We start from the raw sequence: 20982 nt of genomic DNA on the forward strand, positions 1-20982 counted from the left end.
ATGTTAATGTTGTTGCTCTTATACCTTCTTTTTCTTCTTTTTCCTCCCTTATGCATTGCCTCTCAGCACTGGAAAGCCCTATTTGATCAGGTATGTGAACAACTGATATATTGTCTCTGTCTTGTGAGCAAAGAGTCTAACCTCCAGTTAATTTCCTCTGTACTAGATTTTTCTTGCGTTTAAAATATAGCCTAGGAGTAATGTGCTCCATGCTCCCAGTTCCCAGGATGCTGGTGTGCAAGTTATAATTAGCAGTACTGCTTTGGGCCTTTCTCTCAATCCCTCTTCAGAGTAGCCGGGGACAGGAGTGGGCCCAGCCTGGCCATCCCTGCTAGCACGGGGGCTCAGCCCAGGTGCTGCAGCAGGTGCTCTGTTTGCTGCCAGTTGTGCTGTCCTTGCTCTGTGGATTAAAGGATCCTCTACTCTTTGAGGCTGGCAAACTAGGACCTGTAAAACCAGCACTGTATTATTTGAAATGGCTCCCCAGCTGCTAAAGTGACTTCTGTGGGGTTACATTCTCCAGGGGAGGACCTGCTGCTTTTAACTTGCACACAATTAGCAAAGTTACTGCTTCTAAACCAAAAACTACGGTTGTGTCAGGGAAATGCCTTGGGTCAGATCTGTATCTGGCTGAAATCAGCACGGCTCTGTAGAGCTCTGAGTTATAGCTGCTGAGAATTTGGGTTGTGGATTCTGGTTTGTAAATTATGCTTTTAGCTGCTTTAACTGATGTGTTTGCTTTGTGGTATTCCTTCCATCTGCCAGGTTGAAATGTGAAGCAGCTATAAACTGAAGGATTTTTCTAGGGTTGACTTGCTTCTAAACTGCAGCACTCTCTTGATGTCATAAACTTTTATGCTGTTGTGTGTGCGTGTAAATGTCACCTTCTGCAAGGGAGCTTACTCTGATGTTGGCAGCGTCCCGGCAATACTAAAGTTCGGATGGGATTTCGTCCCTGCTTTATGAGGCGATAATCTTGCTTCTGCGTCTGGCTGAACTGCAGAGCCAAAAAGCTGTGGTGCAGTCTCTGTGAAAGGATGTCCTTGGTACCCTGGGGGTCCTGTTATCATTCAGCTAATAACTGGACTGCCTGTTCTGATGAGTGCTCATTTATACCCAGTTAGCCATGACTGACTGCTAATCCAAGTGTCTGGACTGCAATACATTTGTTGTTGTACAGTCAAGCAAGCTGGCAGTTAGGAATTAATTACTATAATTGTTGATCACACCTAAATTGTGTGGGGTATTTGAATTTGCTGGGGCTCGTAGGGTATGCTGCCACTCAAAAGGTGGATGCAAGATAAATTGCTTGTGGTCTGGGCTGAATGTTTCAGCCACTTTGAATTCTCCCCCGTCTCTAACAGTGGCCTTAATTTAGAGTCTGATTCTACAAGCGTCCTTTGAAGTCATTGAGTCCTTGTGGGATGGGGCTCTTGGCTGGTGCTACCTTGGGCTCAAAGAGAGGAATTTGTAATTTCCCACTGGACTTGCTTGAATAGTAGATAGGGTTTTTTCCTTCTTTTTTTCTTTTTAAGGGAGGGGGAAGTTTGACTGTTGGATTTACAGAACATTGCCCCAGTAACAAGGGAAGGGGCTGTAAAGGCAGACCTTCAATAATTAGCTATGTTTCAATTAGGCCTGCAGCTGAAATTTAAACCTTGGCTGTAAGGCTTTATTATCAAAGAGAATGCAACCTGTGACAACTAGTTGTAAGTCCTGAATAAATCAATAATGTCCTTGTTGCCTGTGGGCAAAGCCAAGGAGCTGACGTCTTCCTTGAGTGTTATATCAGCAATGCAATGCAATTAGCCCTGCAGTGAATTGCAAGATGCTGTTTGTCACGGAACAAGGTTGCTATTCCCAGCAGCTCTGTGCTGGTAGGAGAGAGGAGGGTTTTGTTTAGTTCTGATTGGCATCCATGTGAAACATGAGGACAGGCTTAATAACTAGAGAAAGCCAGTGTGTTGAAACTCAGAACAGTTGCAGCTCTCCCTTGGAGATACAACCTGGCCTTATGTGTACTTGGACTGGAAACGGCTGGGTGGCCGCGGATTCACGTACCGGGTGCATTTGTGACTCGTGGGCTGGGAGAGAAGTTCGGTAGCCACCTTCTCACCTGAGACACGTGAGCCTCTGTGTTCACCACCTCCCGGGAGAGCAGCAAGAGAAGGCTCTGGAGAAGGTGTTAGAGCAGTTGGGAATTCACAGGCTGGGAGTTTGCAAGTCTCTTGTTTCTGTGGTGATGGAATATGACAGTGAACAGTGCAAGGGAGGGGTCCGCACTTCCCCCCACCTTGCTTTTGAGGGGGGAAAGAAATTATTATTAATACTTTATTTTTTTGGTGGGGATATATATTTAAAAATACCTTTATTTAGATTTGCTGACAAAAACCCCAGGTTTCTCTTTAGACATACAAAATTAAAGGGTTTGTTTTTTTTTATGACCCCCCTCAACATCTTAAATTAAAAATTCAAAACTTCTTGATGAAAATTGCAGGTCAGCCATAAAGCAGTGCTTTTTGCTTGCTTATTTTGGGAAAGAGGAGTGACTGACAATGATTTCTGGAGGAGTTTTTTATTTGTTTTGATCCAGCTCTAATCTATCACCCTGGGAACTGTCAGTGACTCAAGCCAGTATCTCCAGCCACTTGCAGATTGCTTCTTTTTAAGAAGTAAAAGAATTTAGATTTGGCAAAAAGGCAGATCCAGAACTGCTTCCTAGGCTTTGAGGTTCAAAGAAGCCCTTCCCAGGGCAAAATCCTGGCTACACCAAAGCAAGTATCAAAATTCCTCCTGCATTTAGTGGGATCAGCACTTCACCCAAGAGTTTGGGAGCAGGTAGACTTGCAGCTTTTCAGTGCTGCAGCCAGGCAGTTACAGTACAGCTGCTGCTTCATACTGTGCTTACGAGATGCGGTTTTTATTACGAGGCCATGGCCCTCGGGCAGCTCTAACTCACTTTTATATGGGAACTTTTATAGGGATTCATACATTTATTTATTGTGCTCATAAACACCCTCCACCCCCACACACACATTAGCTGCGCATCTGCTGCCTTCTGCAGAGCTTGCACTGTCGCTGAGCACTCAACACTGTCTCTGTGTGGAATCCAAGCCCTGAGCAGAGCATGGCATTGCCTCTCTCCATCCCTCCGCAGTCACTGGGGATTTTCTTCATTTGTCCTTCACTGTTTAAAACTTTTTTTTTTTTTTTTTGGTTTTCTTCTGGTGAAGTTAAAAATGCAACAATCCCAGAAGCAGGTCCTGACAGTTTGACACTTCCCTGTTAATTGCCTTGCATGCAGACATAAGAACATCTCACTGTCCTTGTGGAAGCTAAATTGTCTGGTTTCAGTGAGTTTACAGATGAATCTCCTGAGGGGGGCTGTTCCTGCTTTGCTGTGTCCTTTCTAGGGCCTTGGGTGCCCTTCTTTGCCTCCATGTCCCCAGAGCCCCTGCTTTAGAGATGACTGCAGCTAATCGGTATTTATCCAGCCCTTGGCTGTGCTGGGTGAAAGGGGCTGTCTGGGAGGACAATGTTCGTTATTAGGACAGACCTGCCTTCTGAAGGTGGTTTTTAGCCTTGTTAGATACCAAGAGCTTGTATCATCTCTGTTTCCCCATCCCTGTGGCTGCTGAGATTACAAGGATATATTAACATTATCAGCCCTCATCTCGGAATTCTCACTTCTCACCCGTACCCTGGTTTGTAGTCATGACAACATACTGGTTTTAAATAGACACACACAAAATTCTCCAAAAAGACCCTCTTCACTGGCTCAGCACCTTGATCCTATTGCTTGTCAATCCAGGCTGTGTTTTTGTTGCAGCTGCTTTAGAAATCCTGGATTCCTTCCTGAGACTTGTATGTGGGTGTGATGGCAACATATGAACAGAGTTTATGGGGAATGCAGAGAGATGCCAAGTTACCCAGTCTGTGTAGGCAGCTAATGGAAAACTTGAGCTCAGAAACAAGGCTGTAGAGATATCCTGGACCAGACGTGCACTTGCCGGGAGTTCTGTTGCTGACACTACCAGCAGTGGGTGCGGCTGAACCTGCTCTGCCATGCTCTCAGAAAACATTAAAATATGCTTGAAAACATGCAGAATTTGGAGCCTTCTTGTATCCAGGTCTGGTTCTTGCACAATTGAAACTGCAGAGCAATCCATAAAATCAGGCCAGCTATTCTCATGGTTGGGGGTAACCAAGACGGGGAATTATTTCTTTTATGTTAACTGTGTCCCTTTTCTCTGGATAGCCTTTAACACAGGCAGGACGAACCTTTTCCTACACTGTAAAAGAAATTCCAGTTTGTTTTCTGGGGCACTGTTGAGCTAAACATCACACTTCTCTTTGAAAAGTTTCCCAGACTATTGTTGCTGGCTAACCCCTGCTGGCTGTAGCTGGAAGACGTCACCAGGCAGGTTGCTCTGAGCTCTAGGCAGTGGTTTGTGCTTGGAGATTTTTACCACTTTCTCTGGCAGATGGCTTGTGTCTTACTGCCGGTTTGTGTGGGTCACTGGGAGCAGGAGGAGCAGAAACTGCAAGATGAGGAATAGGAAATGATGGCAGTGAGAGCAGCAGTATAGGCAAGGGGGTGGAGTACAGGGTTGTATGCAACCTTCAAGTCCTTGCCTGAATTTTGGAGTATCACTGCCTTTTTAGAGTAGTGTTTGTCAGGACATATTCTCACATTTAAGTGGAGTGGTGCTGCAAAGAGCAGGTTATAGGAACTGGAATTAGGAAATATCATAGAGTTGTTCCTTCATCTCCTAATGTGAACTGGAGAATCAGAGGTGCTGGTGGGAAGACTGTCCATGGCGATAACAGATTAGCATCCAGTTCCTAAAACCAGGGTCTGCCTTGTCTGCTATATTAGACACTTCTGTGAGTGTGACAGGAAATTTGCCCCCTTCTCCCCCTCCACCAAGCTGTGCATTGTGAAGAGGAAAGACACTTTAAAAGCTACAAGGGTCTCTTGGCAATGCACAGAGGGGGTTCTGCATCTGCCCCATGCCTTGAAGTCTAATCTCATTTACAGTTGTCAGTGTGGGCTGCTGGAGGAGATGAAAGGCAGAGGACAAGGAGGGAGAATAGATTAGTCTCGAGCAGAGGGCACTGGGAGTGCACCTGCCTCTGCCCCGCTACCTTGAGGAGAGGCGGCAATAGCAGCTGGGCATGTGTCATCTGCTGCTCTTTGAGGCGCCCAGCCATGGAGCACACGATTAATGACTCAAGGGGCTGGGCTTTTGTGAGCAATAAAGCCCTGGGATTTAGGCAGGGCTCTCAGGCCTTTTTTCTGAGCAGAACCATCACTTTGCATTTCTCAAGTGGCATTTTGGTTGCAGGGAGCTGCTGTCCATGGCCACAATGCTTTCCTTTCTCCTCCCTCCCCAAACTGGGCTGACCTTTGTCATGCAGCATTAACCCTTTGACTCCTCCACTTTGGGTTATGGGGTTGGGGGAAAGAAAGAAAAAAAAAAAAAGTCCCTTCAAATTCATTGCCTTGTGGACAGACTTGAAGGGAAGAATGAGCTGGTAAGAGAGGATCTGTTTTTGGTGAAGGAGATTGGTTTGCTGCTGCTGTCTGGATTATCAACCCCTCACTGCCTTCTGTCAGAGGCTCTTTTCAATACAGCAGCCCCTGGGAAAGGGGGGAGGGGAATTTATCCTTCAGTTGAGGAGAGAAACTGAGGCATTGAGCAGCAAATAGATGTCTGAGAGACTATTCCCTCTGCAGGGTAATGTCTGTTACCATGCCTGGATTAGCCTGTGTCCATCCTTAGTGTTGTTACAGTGGATGGTAATCTCCCAGCACTTCAAGGTCTATACCCAGATTTGGCCTCTAGCCATCCTGGAGTGATGGCTCTGCATGAAAAATCTACCTGGAGGTCATTAATGATCTTCCTGCCTCTTGCGGGATGAACAGTAAAAATTCCCCAAGTTCCTCCTTGATCTAATACCTCTGTACACCGAACACCAGCAAGCCCTTAAATTGGATGCGGGTCTCTGGGATTGTCTGTGTTTACACCTTCCCTGCAGCGTGAAAGGTTTGTGATCAGCTACCCCATTTCTCCTTTCCCTGGCTATTTGGATGCTCCTCTCCAATCCCACCAGCCTGTACACGGACTGTTGGCTTTGCCTAGTGAAGAAAGTTAGGAGTAGAAGCAATCGATACGAACCAGACATCAGCAGTGTAGCAAACACAGCACTATTAAGCTTGTGCTGGTAAAAGTAGGCATCTCCTGAAATGTTCCAAGGAGTCATAACAAACACACCGAAAAGCACATGGAGGCTGAGTCAGTCTTACACAGCTTGTGATTTACTGGCAGCTTGATGTCTTAGATTTGTAAAAGCCTCGGGAGGCTTCCTACTCATTACACATTTGTGTACCTTCACGTCTGAGCTGCCTGGAGACCTGCACGTTAGAGCGCAGTGTCCGAGAGGGACAGCAAGCTGCATTCAGACCCTTGTCTCTGCTGCCTCCTGATCCCAGCTGCAGTGGGAGGCTTTGGTGGCATCCGCTCTGCAGTTTCGGCTGAATGTGCGGGGTGGTTTTTCGGCACACAGATCCTTGCTAATGTATTGTTCTCAAATTCTGTCTTGCACATAGAAAATCACTGAAGCAATAAAAACATTTAAGCCTGCACGTTTGAAAAGAAAGGGGGGGGAAAGCTGTAAACACAGAGTGGATTGATGCTGTTCTGCAAATCAGCTGGTGCATTGTGCTCTGTTATGACAGAGAAGGGGAAGAGATCATCCTGTCTCCAGAGGAACAAACCAGCTGCTTAGTGAGTGGAAACAGTTTGGAGGTGTTTTCCACACCATCATCACTTATGCCTGTGACATTTACAGGCCTTTTAAAGTTACTCTCTGCCAGACCTGGAAAGCGTTTCTCCTCTGCGGTAGGAAGTATGATGGTCCCCTTGCCTTCCGGTATTTGCAGTCAGTGCAAGTGTACCGGGGCACGTTTGCAAATTAAATGCAGCAGTGGGTGTGTTTTGAGTTTGTCAGCAGCCAGGGAAGGTGTGATCTCTTTCTGCCTCCTCACTAGGCATTGTACAGTGTGTTGGTCTGAAATCAGCTTGATACCAACACACCATGAGACAGAGTTCCAGTGATGGGCTGTTTTCCTGCGCCGTTGTACATACAGGCTGCTGAGGAAAGCAGATCTCTGAATGCTCTGGATTTTTACGTGATTCAAACCTCGCAGTGCTTGCCTGTTCAAGCTGTAGCACTTGGGGCAGTCACTTCTTTCCTTTTCCTCTCCAAATCTCCTGAGCGATGCCATATCTCCCCCCACCCCATTCAGCTGCTTGTGGTGATGCTGGGAATGTTCTATCACCAGAGATGATATGTCTTGGTGAAATGTGTGGTGAAAATCACATTAAGTCTCACTTGGACCTTGAATTCCTTCGACTCTGAAACTCAAACCCCAGCACTAACAAGACACAGAGAATGTATGTATTCTTAGTATATGTTCCTGTTGCTTAGGAACAGCTGTCTCCAGTGACCCTGTGTGCTGGTGAGAAGAGTAACAACATATGAAACTGATGTCAAATAAGCAAAATCAATCTTACCCCTAGGAACTGTTTTTCACGTTCTTTGATACTTGACGTACTCTGTAAGTAGCATATACTTTGGAGGTTCCTGACTTGCGTGAAGAAAAAATAAATGAAGCTGCTGGAGGCAAAGCTGTTTGTGACTATCATCATACCTTCGGTCTTATGCACTTCTTCAGGGCAGTGTTCCCCAAGAAAGCATCTCTTTGCCTCTGTGATCTTTTGTGATTAGGTACCAGTGATGATGGAGATGCTGCTTTGTGTCTCATACTTGTTTGTGATGTACAATTGTAGTGGAAGTGCTTGTTGATGGCAGCCTACAGCCAGCAATGTAGCCGTGCTTATCTCTTGACAGAGAAAGGATTACCATTATAAAAGGTGAAAAATGGCAAGTTACACAGAAACTACTGGAGGACTTGATCCTGTGTGCCATGACTTGGTCTAGCAAAGCACCTGAAAACAAGTGTGGCAAGTTGTCCCAGACCCATCAACTGTATGTTCTTCTGGGGCTCGAACCAGAATGGTGTCCTAAGGGATTCGGAGAGCAAAGTGGGTTTTTAGGTCTGCCCCTTGGTGCTGAAACAGAGCCAGATGCTTGTTTCCCTCTGCTGTCTTCCTGCCACTCCTCTCGCACGTTTACTTACCCTCATGCTGAGAAATAATGGGAAGTGGGCCTTGAGCATCTTTCTTCGCTGCAGGCAGTGGCCTCCATGGTAGGATGTTGCTTTTTAGCCTTGTTGTTTGCACTGGGGGAGGAAAATGAAAGTGTTTATTGTGGTTCCTTCTTCCATTTGAACTGCTGCCTCTTCCCTCAGCTACTCCCTCTTGGTTGCTAACAGAGGAGTTGCTTTTGCACACAGTCTTGTTATCACTGAGTTTATGTCTCTGGGTTCTCCTCCCAGTCAGCAGGGAAAGCACAAGCATGTTTCCTTCATGTGTCCTCTAACAATAGTATTTGGGGTTTGGAGAAACATTTATTTTGCTTTGATTGGGGCATTTAGTCAGCCCCTTTGGGGGAGACTGCTGTGTAGAGCATGTGAGATGGTCCTGCTGTTGCTGTCTTTGGTCTCTGAGCTGTGCCTGGAGACCATGGCTGGAGGAATAACTTCCTCATAACCTAAATAAAGTGTCCGAAGAATCTTTATTGAGCTGCACATTGCTTTATCACACTTGGACTTGCCAGCCCTGGGAACTGTTTAGGAAGGTCTTGTGCATAGGTGTATGTGTTTAGGATGCTCTTGTGCCTTCAACATGTTAAATATTCCCGTGTTGTCTCCTCTAGACCTTTATGAACTGGAGTGTATGTTGGCTTTTTTAGGGGATTCTCCAGTGTTGGGCATCTCCACCAGAGGTTTTTGCTCTTGCAATGCTTTTCAGTCAGTCTGTATCCCAGAGGCTGTAGTGTGCTGGCTTGCTTATGTGCTCTTCACCTGATGGGTGCCTCCTGCCTGCATTCATTGGCTCTACAGCATGTGGAGAGGCCAAAGCCATGTCTTTTCATGAAAGAATGCAATGGCCAGTTTATCTGTCAGGTGTGACAGGACTGGCTTTTGTGGTGGAGAGAGCAGCAGCACAGCTTCATAGTTCTATGTGAGAGCTGAAGCTGGCTGGAGTATAAGTGCTGCACAGTCCCCTTCGACAAGACAGATGCATTAGGTAACTTCTCCCAGGGTGGTAATAGCCAAAATGTCTCCCAGAGAATTGAGTTTGAAATAGCATCTTTCAAGCTTATTCCCTCTGTGGCCCATGAGCTGAGAGCTGCTGTTGCTGCATTGATTTATGGCATCTTTTAGGGTTGGTACTGGGGGTTGGGAAGATCTGGGGTAGAAAGTCGTTTGCCAACTGCTGATTTCTGGCCCTAGTAAACAGTCCTGAAAAGCACAGTGAGAATTTTCTGGACCTTACGTGGTTCCAGCTGACTGGAAGCTCCAGGCTGTTACTTGACCATGTGGAGTAATAAAACTGTGAAAACTAATTAACTTTTGATCCTACTGAAAAACAAACTAGTTCATGCAAAAAATTACTCCTCACTTGCAAGCAGCAGTGACTTTATGGGCTTATAAGCCTGTATTTAATGACCAAGCATGTAGTACAATGCATGAAGTATGTTACTTTTGCTGACTTCTGAGGCTGAATAGAACATAACAAGCTCTTCTGATCGCTGAGGATCTGAATACCAGCTTGGGATAATGTTCTCTTTCATCCTTATTAATTATGTAGCTGATGTGTGAGTGGAGGTTTGACAAAAAGCTGCATTGAATGGTTTCTTGTAGTCTAAACCAGTCTGAAATCTGTGCACCCAACCTGAGCCAAAGTAGTTTATTCAGGGAAAGATGCTATCTGCAGAGTGAGTGCTGTGGTCTCTCTGAGGTCATTCTCTGCTCACTGGTCCCCATGAGGTGTAGCTGAATGAACTCTTTCCCAGTGGGAACACCAAGGTGTTTTTCTGATATTAGCAGGCAAACAGTCAGCCCTGCTCAGGACCTGCCTCCTGTGATGAGGATGTTCTGTGGGTGCCAGGTGTGATGGCGACATCAGAGAAGGGATGTTTCCGAGTGCCCTGGTATTGTGTTCCTTGCCGGCGACAAGACACGTATTGACATTGTACAGATGATCCAGCCTCTGTCATCCTACACCAATTTGGAGGGAGGGAATGACTGGCCGTACTTCCTGGTTAATCAGATTACTGAGGTAACCCTCCTCCTGTCCCATCACTCCTGCAATACTTAGCAGCCCTTAATACTAGATGTTTAACTGTCTGTATTATTAGAGTCAAAGTTGTGCCTGCTGATTCCTCTTCTCCTTTGCTAGGGTCTGTCAGTTCAGCTGGTGGCAGAGCTTTGCGTAGAGTCTTGGCTCACTGCAGCACGTGATGCTGCTTTGCTGTTCTCTTCTGATGGATAACTCCTCACCCCAAAGAGCAGAGCTGGCCCTTTTGCAGAATGTAGGGTGCTCTGGAGTAAGCTGTGCAGTTGTTTGCTGTGTTTGAGCTGCACAGGCTTGAGCTATGGTTCCTCAGAAAGCTGCAGACAGTGCATGGCCTGTCTTCTCCCCCTGTTGAGAAGGGAAGGGAGGAAGGTTGAATATTGTAACCAGGTCCCTTTGCTCCCCTGCTACATGGCTGTGGATTGAGGGAGCCTGATCTGGAGCTACCTGCTGTGGGAGGAAGGTGCTGGTCAGGTCCCCACAGCTGGGTCAAACAGAACATCTCATATCCTGGCAAGATACTTGTCACAATTGCTCATACAGGAGCAGGTATTTGGAATTTGAAATAGAAACCATCTTAAAGGCAGGAAAACTGTGATATGATGAGATTTCAAAAAAATGTTTAGTTATTTATCTTAAAGTGTGTCATGTCCTCCCCCTTTTTTTTTTCTAATGAATGAGCTTGAATTGCCGTGGTACTTGGTACCAGAGTACCGGCTAGCATGGGTCTATCCCAAGCTTTGGTTTTCTCTGCTAAGCCAAGTATTATTTTAGAGATATTATTTGACCTAAAATAAGAAGTGTGATACTCGCTGCTATAGATTTCTGCTTTTTCATGCATCAAATCAAGTCCCTGTGGATTTTCACCTCCCTCCCAGATTTGGCAGACAGTGAAAAAGTGAGCTATTTTTAATCTGAAATGTTCTGTGTTTCCAGTCCAGAGTATAAAATGTAGTTTTTCTCCTGACGGGTTTCATGCTGATTGCTATAAAACTCGTAGCCTTTAAAGGAAGGATAAAACTTCCTACAGGAAGGGCAGAAGTTCTGATTTTTGGGGCTGTGGGTCTTAGTTCCTTTGAGAAACTAAAAAGCAGTGGTAATTACTCCTTGGATTAAAGAATTTACCAAGAAGGAGAAACAGTTGAAGAGTCTAGCAGAGTCCAGTATGGTAGAGTGGTATCAGGAGACCCAGTTCCCCTGCAGGAGGGGAGATGATGGTCACTGGATTAGGAATCACTTGCCTGAAACAGTATTTCTGGCAACCCAAGAGATTGGCGTCACTGCCAGAATGGTGCTTACACACCTCTCATCATCTTGGTGTCACTACATTTCTATCATCCCACTGGAGTCACTGCTCCATCTGTCTTCTTGAAAGGCTGGCATGTATTGTCCAGAAGAGAAGATGAATTTTGAGTCCAAGTGTTCTCCCTGCCCAGAAGACATGGGTATAGAAAAGGTTTCTTCCTCTCCCCACTGTAAGTGCTGTCCTGTACCTGAGCCCAGTCTGGTGGGTCAGAGGGGAAGTCACCTGCCAGAGCTGGTCCATCCTTCTGTGCAGACTCTCCTGCACCCAGGGCTCTGATGATGGGGATAGCGAGTTGTTACCACCAAGGTGCAGACACTTGTCTGTGCAATAAGGGCTGAGCTCGCTGGCGTCTTTTTGCCCTAAAGGGAGGAGGAGGGAGAGAAGCAGGGCAGATGTGACTGCAGGAAGGCTTGGGTTGGGGAAAGCAGCATGCTCAGTTTCGTGAGGTAGCTTTAGGTCGAGACTTCAGGCTAGGCTGTAGCCTGGATGTCTTGGGTGTGACAGGAGCAGCATTCCCTAGTCAGCGTTGAACCCTGTCCCTCTGGCACTGATGGAGCTGCTTCAGTGCAAACCCCAGCTCAGCTTTCTTCTGGCTCCCGGTGCTGAAGGGGCTGTTCGTGACTGTCCAGGTGCTGTGCTGGTGGCCCCTTGAGCTGGGACAGCCCTCACCTGCCCTGCTGCAGCCTTGGTAAGCACAGAGTTGCAGCGAATAAAACACGAGGTAAGAGAAGCTCCCTGCAATTGTATGGGCAGAATTTTTCCTTGCTGAGTAAATTCCCACCCTGGTTACCAACCTGGCAGAATGCTGCAGGCATAGCCTTGGTCCTTGCTGAAGGGACTGGTAATGCAGCCAGTCACAGCATCCTGGCACCTGATAAGGCTTAATGGGACAGCCAAGCTCCGAGCCCAGCAGACCACCCACAGCACTGCCCGGCAGTGTGCTCCCCTCTCTTCTGCCTGATTCAGCAGGGGAGCAGCTCTTGTCTCCTGGGGCTAGCTAGCTAGTTGGTGTTCCTGCCTGGCCTTCATCTTGCTGGTGTTACTCATCAGATATGTCCCTAAGCAGCAGCAGAGAGACCCAAAGGCACAGATCTGATTAACCTCTGCAGCTTTATCCTGTGTCTTAATTGGTTTAGCTGCAGGGGGGTGGTTTTGCTGTTTTTTTTTTTTTTTTTTTTTTTTTTTTCCTTAAACAGGTACTTATCACTGTGACATCTGATGCAAGGAATGAGTTAGTGAGACCTGTGAATAAACAAGTGGTGGTTGCTTCTTCCCCACTGCTCAACTAACAGCTTCTGCCTTTCCTTTCTGAAAAATTGCTGTAGCTGATGCCTGTGAGGTGGGTCTGAGCAAACCCTGCAGTCGGATCTTTTGGGAGGTGTGGGTCCCGCCCAACAGCCTGGATGCCAGACCAAGGGTCCCTGATTGCTAACTGCAGTTGTCACATTTGGGAAGATTTCTGCTCAGTGAATGTTCAAAGCAGTATTAAGTTTCCATGGTCTGTTTCTTTCATCTTTTCTCTGAGCTTTTTAGTTTCTTTCAGGGCCTGATTCTTCTGCACCTTAGGGTTTTTGCTTGTATCACTGCAGTGGCTGTGGGCTGTAGGGAATTGGCCTTATTCAGCACTGCAATAGCTCTTCCTCTTCAAGGACTTCAAAGCTCATTCTCCAGTGTCAGTTCATTTAGTTTCGCAGGTGGGAACATGGAATAAGGAGATGAGCAATCATATCCTGTTACAATGGGGGACAGGCTGCTACAGACCTAAAAAAGGAATGGAATCCATTTGATCCTGGGATTGCCCCTCGTTCCTCAAGCTGCTGTCTACCTGCAGGTGCCCAGTTCAGAAAAAGGAGAACCGGTTTACAGGAGACTTTCCCCCCATGTCCATCCTTCTGTCTGCAGCACCCAGTTACCTCTTCAACAAACTTAAAATAGAAGCCTTTCTCCTTGCCATAGCTGTAATTGGTCCTGGATTGGGCACTGGAGAGGGTCATTCACCTCCCTGGGATGGCAGAAGGGGTACATGCTGCTGAGCAGCTCTCTCTTATATCTGCTTCTACCTAGCTGTGCACGAAAAGAGTGAATTGTAGGTGTGATATCAGAGCACGGCTCTATTCCAGGAGGAATAATAGATGTACCAGCACCACTCTAGTTGTTACAAGATCAAAAGTGTTGTTATACTAAAGCTGGTAATACTGCCTGGCTTGGCAAGAGGGCTGAGAAATTGTTCCAGGGTTTTAATGTATGTTCAGATAAACTGTCTTCCATAGTGAGGATCAGGACTTTGAATTTAGTCCATGTACAATAGCGTGGGTTTTAGTGTCTTGGTGAAAATGTAACTCCAAGGAATTCCCTCTTTGCACAGGGCTTGAATACCATTAATTTGTGAACACTGTGTCCATCACAGTTACAGTCTCTAAAGTTCAGTGCTTCATTGCATCTGGGGTGCCTTCACGGCCGTGTGGTTGTCAGGCATGGACTCTGCTGTTGCTTGTAAAGAAAATGTGACCATTAAGTTGAATTACGACGGACGTTATTTTCCTTTTTCAGATTTAATGTATTCATGTATTTCGTGTCCACTGGCCCCTCAACAGCTTGCAGGCTGGATATGTAAATTTGTAGCTGCAAAGGATGACTGATCCATTAATAGGTGGAATTTGATGCTCAGAAAAATGAATGCATTTAATGTTGCATGGCAATGGTTTGCTTGAATTTTTAAGTTGCCTGAGGATCTCTTACTTGGAATTCTGTGGCTCAGGCTATATTTGTTACAAAAGCAATACAAATGGAGAGGCCCTGTGGTTTCAGAGGCTTGGCTATTCTTTTGTCTGTGAGTATCACTTACACTTTTTCTGTATCAAATGTTATTCCAAGGAAGCTGTGAAAATGTGAAATGCAATGATATCTGAAAACAAAGCATTACAGTCCAAATTCACTGTGTCCACAGAAATATCTGTCTTTGGAGATCTGTTCAGATACTGTTTTTCAGGAAAAGCCAAGTTTTAGTAGATAATTTTTCATTATTAGGCTTTCCTGGAGGGATGTAAAGGACTAAAAGGATTTGGTGGGTCATTAAAATAACTACAGATCTGCCACTGTGGGGTTTTAAACACAAGATGAAATCCTGGCCCCTCTGAAGGGGCCTCATTTGCTTCCTTTGGGCCCCATGCTAATTTCATTACTGATTTCAGAAGGGTAGGGGCTTGCCCTGATTTTAATTATATAGTGTTTCTTTAAGCATACAGACATAGAAATATTAAATTGCTTTTGCTGAGGGTTTTATTAAAGGAAGCTTACACAACATGCACCCCTTCCATGGTAGAGCATTCGTGTGATTAAATTTCATTTTTCAGGCACATGAGTTTGTGATGATCCCTGAGACATTGAGAGGCTGTACTCTGAAAACTTGGACACTTCTTGCTTTTCCCTTTAGTGCTGTGAGATAAATACTTCAGCTCTTCATCACTTAGGCAAACCTGGGCTGAAGGGGCAGTAGCAAACTATGCAGGAAGAATATTGTGATGCACATCATAAAGTTGTGCCAAGGAGAAAGGAATATCCAGGCTCAAATTATCTTTTTCCCTGAGGCTTCCATGGTTTTGATTTTTATTAAGGTGAAGTGCTGGATCAAAGCCTTGCTAACAGCCAGAATCTTTCCTGTCAGGGAAAAAAATTCATTGTGAACATCTTCGTTGGCCACAGCTTCTCAAAATGTTGGTGATTTCAATGCAACAGAGTTTGGCTGTGGAAAGTCTGTCATTACTGTAATAACGTACAGCTCTGTGGGTATTGCATCCATCTCTGGCTGGTTTGTTCTCACAGGAATGTATGCCATGGTTAGACTGATCAGTGTGTCCATTTTGCAGCCCGAGGAAATGACCACGATTTGGTATGTTTCTAAGACAACAATTGAAAGAACCGGATTTGTTGGGTGGGCAGCAGGAATAGAACCAGGGTGAAGCACCAGTGTGGAGTGGCTGGGCACCTTCGTGGTACTTCTTCCCCACACTGTGGTATTTGAAAAGAAATTCTCTAGAGGCAAGCAGGGATGCTTGGTTATGATATCCTGCCTCTGAAGCCAGCTAGTTGTGGTTGCCGGGATTTGCAGTCTGCTAGGGGTTGGTATAAGCCCATCTTTCAACTTGTAAAAAAGCTGCTGTGTTTGCTTGGAGGATGTCGGGCAAGTATGCAGGCAAAACCCAACTGCTTTTCTTCTAGAGGCTTGGTCTCTCAAATCATCAGTGCCTGGTGTTCTTGGGAGTCTTATCTCAAGTTGATGAATTCAGTGGCAGTTGAAGGTATTTGTCATCTTTGAGTATCAATCACTCTTCGGGGCTGCAGAAGGCAGCCCTGCCTGTGGACACTTCGCCCAGGCCACTCTAACCACCATCTTGTCAGAGAGCACTGGCCTGCTTTGCTTGGGCTTGGCTGCAGCACACAGCTCACAGCAGCCAGCTCGTGGCTCAAGGGTGAAACAATGGTAAGATATGTAGGACTGAAAAAGACCTTAAAGACATTTGGCCCCTTTCCTCATCAGCGTGCCCCTGATCATAGGTATCTAGACTCTCCCATTTCCTTGGTGTAGGAGGGATTCTCACTTCAGCTTGTCTGAGACCAGGTCCACAAGTCTTGGGAAGAGAAGAGTGAATGGAGAAGCTGTTCACCAGGACCTGCTGCTTCTGGTGGCATCAGCTAGCAGTTTCTGAAATCACTTTTACTTCAGCCACCTCCATACTCTGTAGAGGTGAGAACTGGAGCAAGCAGCACTGCTCAATTAAAATGGCCATATAATTTTCATTGCCATAATAAAGACTACTGTAAAATTAATTATTTTATGGAACGGGACAGGAATTAATCTCAGCTAAGCTAGTCTGTTGTAATTCCCTGTTTGCTACAACAAGAATCTACGCAGTGAGATTTTCAAGCATAGAAATGTGAGGAGTGTGACAGCCATGGGAATTGGACTGTCTTGCTTTCTAGCTGTGTTCCTTTCCTTGGTTGATAGGTGAAGAAGCTGATGGCCAGCTTCCAGGTAACACAGTTATTTTGCTAGCTTACATCATAACTGTGCTGAAGATCCTGCTATTGCCTGAGTGATCTCATTTCTGAAGAGGGATTCTGCTGAAATCTTTGTCCATGGAATGAGCTGATTCAAAACTAATTTCCCCTCCATGCTGAGGAAATACCCAGACTCAGGGTGCAAATCCTCAAACCAGCAGCAGGTTTGTGCCTGTCCTACAAGGGACAGAAATACTGAAGAGCCCAGAGCAGCTTCACATCTGGTCACATTCCTTTCTAGTGAGAACAAGCAACAAGACTGTCTCTGTCACTGGCTTACATCAGTTTCTGGGTGTGCAATAGATTTGCTGTCCCATGTGTGCGTATCACAAAATCACAGAATTGTCTAGGTTGGAAAAGACCTTGAGTATGATCCAGTCCAACCCTCAACGTGACATTAACAGTTCCCAACTACACAATGTTCCTCAGTGTTAAGTTGACCCTACTCTTAAACACCTCCAGGGATAAAGAATGATCCTTCTGCAGGAAGTAGTTTTTTTGTTTCGTAGTTTACACTGTAGTACTTTAGTGCAGGACTGAGCAAGGCTAAAAATCTTGCCTGGTATATCTCCTGTCCAGCTCCTCCAAGTCACTCAGTGTGATGAGCAGAGCCTGGTTATATCTGTTCTCCATCTGTCCCTTCCTCCCTCATCTTCTCTATCATTAATTGTTGGCGTCTGGCTTGAAAGATTGCCTCTTAGCATGGTGCTGATGGGATCTTTCCACAGAGGATTAAGGGTGGAGTGGATTGACAGGAGGCAGTATCCTTGCTGTGGGAAGTTTGCCAGTTGTGTGCGGGCTCGGTGCTTCTGCTCTTCTAGTTACTCCAGTTCATGTCAGGACGTAGGCAAGAGTCAGTTGCAGCCCCGTACCCCCTCACCAGGACCAGATGTGGCCTGGTGCACTGTGCTCTGGGTTTGGGAGATGCCTCCTGCACCCAGCTGCTGCAAGCAGCCTTTGTCAAGACTTTGTCTCTTTACATCAGCTGCACCATCCCATGGAGGTGATTTCATACCTGGCTCGTCAGGTGGTTTCCACTCTGTGATTGCAGTGCTTTAATCAAGGGTGTGGATAATGGTAACAGTGTTGGGTGTGTGTGTGCTGGCAGTAGGAGTTGAGATGTCATTTCTTACTGTACACGTTTCTTACACGCTCCCTAGGTGGCTAATGTGACTGTGAATCACACAAGTGCTTTCCCGTAGCTTTGCTTTTCTGTTACTGCCTCAGCTGCCAGGATTTCATGGGACACAGATCTTAGCTTTTGGCAAAAGCACAGCCTCCTTTCCTTGTGAAGGTACTTAGTATGTATTTCCAGTGCCCTGAAATGTAGCTGAGAGCCCTGCTAAAATCACTGAATCCAGGCCCTGAGAGATGATACTTTTTTGCTTTATTTGGTTTGATTTCCTGTGGAGACTCTATTTTTTCATGGAGAACAGGGGAGAATCTCTTGGCAGTTCAGAAGACAGGAATTTCCCCTTACCTTACTGATCTGTTCCTAACAAGACCTTGGAGACCCTTGCTGCTCTTTCCCGGAGGTGATATGTGTCCTGCAGTAACCTAAGGGTATCTGTTACCTTGCAAGGACAATCTGGGACCTAGAGGTACATTTACTCCTTGCTATCAGTAGCACAGGTGCTGACTCTCTTTTTTTCATGGTTAGGACAAACTGGCAGAAACTTTCTGTGCTTTGAAACTGTAACACCAGTGTGTGTTGATGCTGTCTACAGCTACAGCTGTTGCAAAAAAGTCTTCTCCCAGTCTAAAGGAAGACCTTTTATATTTAATCCATCTCAAAGATAGCCAAGTAAAACCAGCAGAGTTCACACCAAAGGGCTCAATTTTGTGGGCTTCTTGGAAGGAATGTTAAAAGATGTTCACAGGGCTTAGAAGCATTTTGGATTTTATTTTTTTGGTATGAAAATTGTACTGGCTGGTATTCCCATGTCCCTTTAAACCATTTGAGATAACATTTATTGTGTGTCTTTCATTAGAACTATTTTTGTCCTGGCTCATGGGACTGTACAAGTAGAAATTAAAACACTGCTTGGTATTTCCTTGCCCATCCTATCTGTTCTTCATCCTTAGATCCTTTCAGCTCTCCCCAGCTCTCCCCCCTTCCCTCCCCAGCTTGCCTTGAAGGGCTGGGAAAGCCGGTGCTGGCGCATTATGCTGCCTGTCTGATTGTTGTAGGGTTGTGTTTGTGTGGGGAAGGTCACGAGACAAAAAGACCACCAGGCAGGGGTGGGTGGGGGGTGTTCAGTCCCTCCCCATTCAGTCCTTGTGGCTATGGGTGGGAAGAGTCTTGTTTGCATGACAGGATTCCAGGGGGCGACTGCTTTTTGTTTAGGTTTCTTCCACGGCTGCTGCATGGGCCCTGGAGGGCTCCAACAAAAGTAGAGCATATATATGAGATTCATGGGGCTGAAGCGTGCTGAGATAACCAAGAGGCAGAGCCGTCAGTGCAGGAGTGACTGAGCCAGCCACTGTGTGCTTGCAGCCTGGAGACTGCCCGCAGTTGCTCTGGGTGGGGTGTTTGTGGTATGTCCAGTCCTGGCTCTGGTGGGAGCTCTTCTCGGGGTGTTTCAATCCTGCGGGCTGAGATTCTCAGCTGGATGAATGCTGTGGAATGAAGGTTGTAACGCAGGGGGAATAGCTCCACGGGCTTGCCACAGTGGCTCTGCTTGCCTGAATATTTTTGAGACTTCCAGTCAATGACTTTTATTTGCAGCATCTGCTTCCTTCCTTGCCCTTCAGCTCCACACTTCTGAGAGCATCCTTGCATTTAAACAGTGCTTACGTCCTTACCATCCCTCTGAGCAGCTGAGAGGCTGTCCCTCAGTGCAGCTCTCCCCTCACCCCCCACCCTTAGAAAGTAGCTCAGTCTATATTTACCACTAGTGTGCACAAAGGCAAACATTGTCAGGGACTCATTGTAACTGTCCCAATTACCCTGAGTTCATCTGCATAAGAAGATTGACCAGCCTGTGGTAGTGGCTTTGCCTTGGCTGTCTGATACGGGACACTTAGATTTGGGGAGCAGAAAAGAGTTCCCAGGCTGGGTGTAGAATGGGGTGGTCTCTAAGTGCATGGATGCTACAGCAGCCCTTCCTGGAGGGAGGATGACTTGTCAGCGCCCAGCTGCTGGCAGCATAAGTCTGTCTGATTCATTTGTAATAACTGCCAGTTTCCCAGAGATGCAGATTCAAGGAACTCCAAGCATGCCTGAGCTCCTGGCTGTCCCATCTGAGTAAATCCTTCTTCTGTATAGTATGTATGTGTGTGTGTTTATGTATTTATTTTTAGTAGGTGTTGACCCTGCTTCAATGTTTTTAGACTAAGCAGTGACCTGCCTTGTGTTGTCACTTCCCTCAGGCACATGTAACCTCTTCTCCTTGTGTTTGGATTTCTTCCAGAGAGCTAGCTGTTCCTGCAGGCAGGCACTAAAGGGAGAGGAAAGCAGCTGGGACGAAGCACAAGTCAGGAAGCAGGCTGAAATGGTATGATCTCTTGACCTAAAGCAGTAGCTAGTGCTGTTAGGGCTTGCTTGTACTGCAGCAGCTGCTAAGCTCACACTCCTTTCACTGAATTGAGAATTATTCATATTCTCTTTCCCTTCCCCCCAGTGCCATATGTAACGTGATCTGCTTGTGCCCAGGCTGGCAGATGGAAAAGCAAGACACTCTTCTGTTTTCAGTAATGGTTCTTCATGGGCTCGACTGGCCTGTGAAGTTGCAATGTTCAAGCTTGTCAGCTTTGGCTGAGCAGCCTTTCTGGAGACCCTTACCGTTCCTCTGCTGCTGCTGTGTGTGCGTATGCCTGCACAAACACGACCATCTCTTCATCTCCCTTCTGCTTCCAGGAGAGACTCACACTTGGACATCTCTTCTTGTAGCTTGTGGATATCGCCAAGCTTATTGTACTTTCTGGGGGTGCTTTGACCTTTATCTTAACCCTTCCTTAAAAATCCCTCCTCTAGTATTTGGCAATTTCCAGTTTTTACTGGTCAGTTATTAGGTGGCAGTGTAGCGGTGCTTCATAGAGGTGGCTGGAGCACAGGCAGCTCATCTCAACTATAGTAGTATTTTAAGCCTCTTGCATCCTTGGGTGAATACTTTGCCTCTCTGCCTTGAGTTCCCAGTTCATAAAGTGGAACTCTGTCTACTGAGCCAACAGCAGTGGTACCACTGTGAATCATAAAGCGCACAAATTATAATTTCAAAGTGCGCTCTGTGATAGAGACCCGATTGCTAACAGCCAGATCCCAAGTCTCTGTCCTGTATTTTTGGACCTGAGACGATTGATGATCCAGCCCAGATTTCTCAGGAATTCCTTTGCTATTTCTTTGGGGGG

At 46.2% G+C, this 20982-nt stretch overlaps 1 protein-coding gene across 7 annotated transcripts in view; it reads left to right on the forward strand.

Moving 5' to 3' along the window:
- The window catches only part of RHBDL3 (rhomboid like 3), a 66880-nt gene continuing 45898 nt past the window's right edge, over window positions 1–20982 (forward strand). For 6 of the 7 annotated variants that reach the window (XR_003399634.1, XR_003399636.1, XR_003399635.1 and 3 more), the window contains exon 1: window positions 1–90. Coding sequence is in view for 2 of the 7 variants with exons in the window: in XM_026860857.1 (XP_026716658.1) it covers window positions 1–90 (90 nt within the window). In the remaining 5 variants the exon portion in view is untranslated. Of the gene's footprint in view, window positions 91–20045; window positions 20130–20982 lie in introns of all 7 variants that reach the window. The other variant, XM_026860859.1, reaches the window with a different exon arrangement.

This window comes from Athene cunicularia (genome assembly GCF_003259725.1).
Source record: "Athene cunicularia isolate RWA chromosome 18 unlocalized genomic scaffold, athCun1 chr18_part1, whole genome shotgun sequence".
Classification (NCBI taxonomy): domain Eukaryota; kingdom Metazoa; phylum Chordata; class Aves; order Strigiformes; family Strigidae; genus Athene; species Athene cunicularia.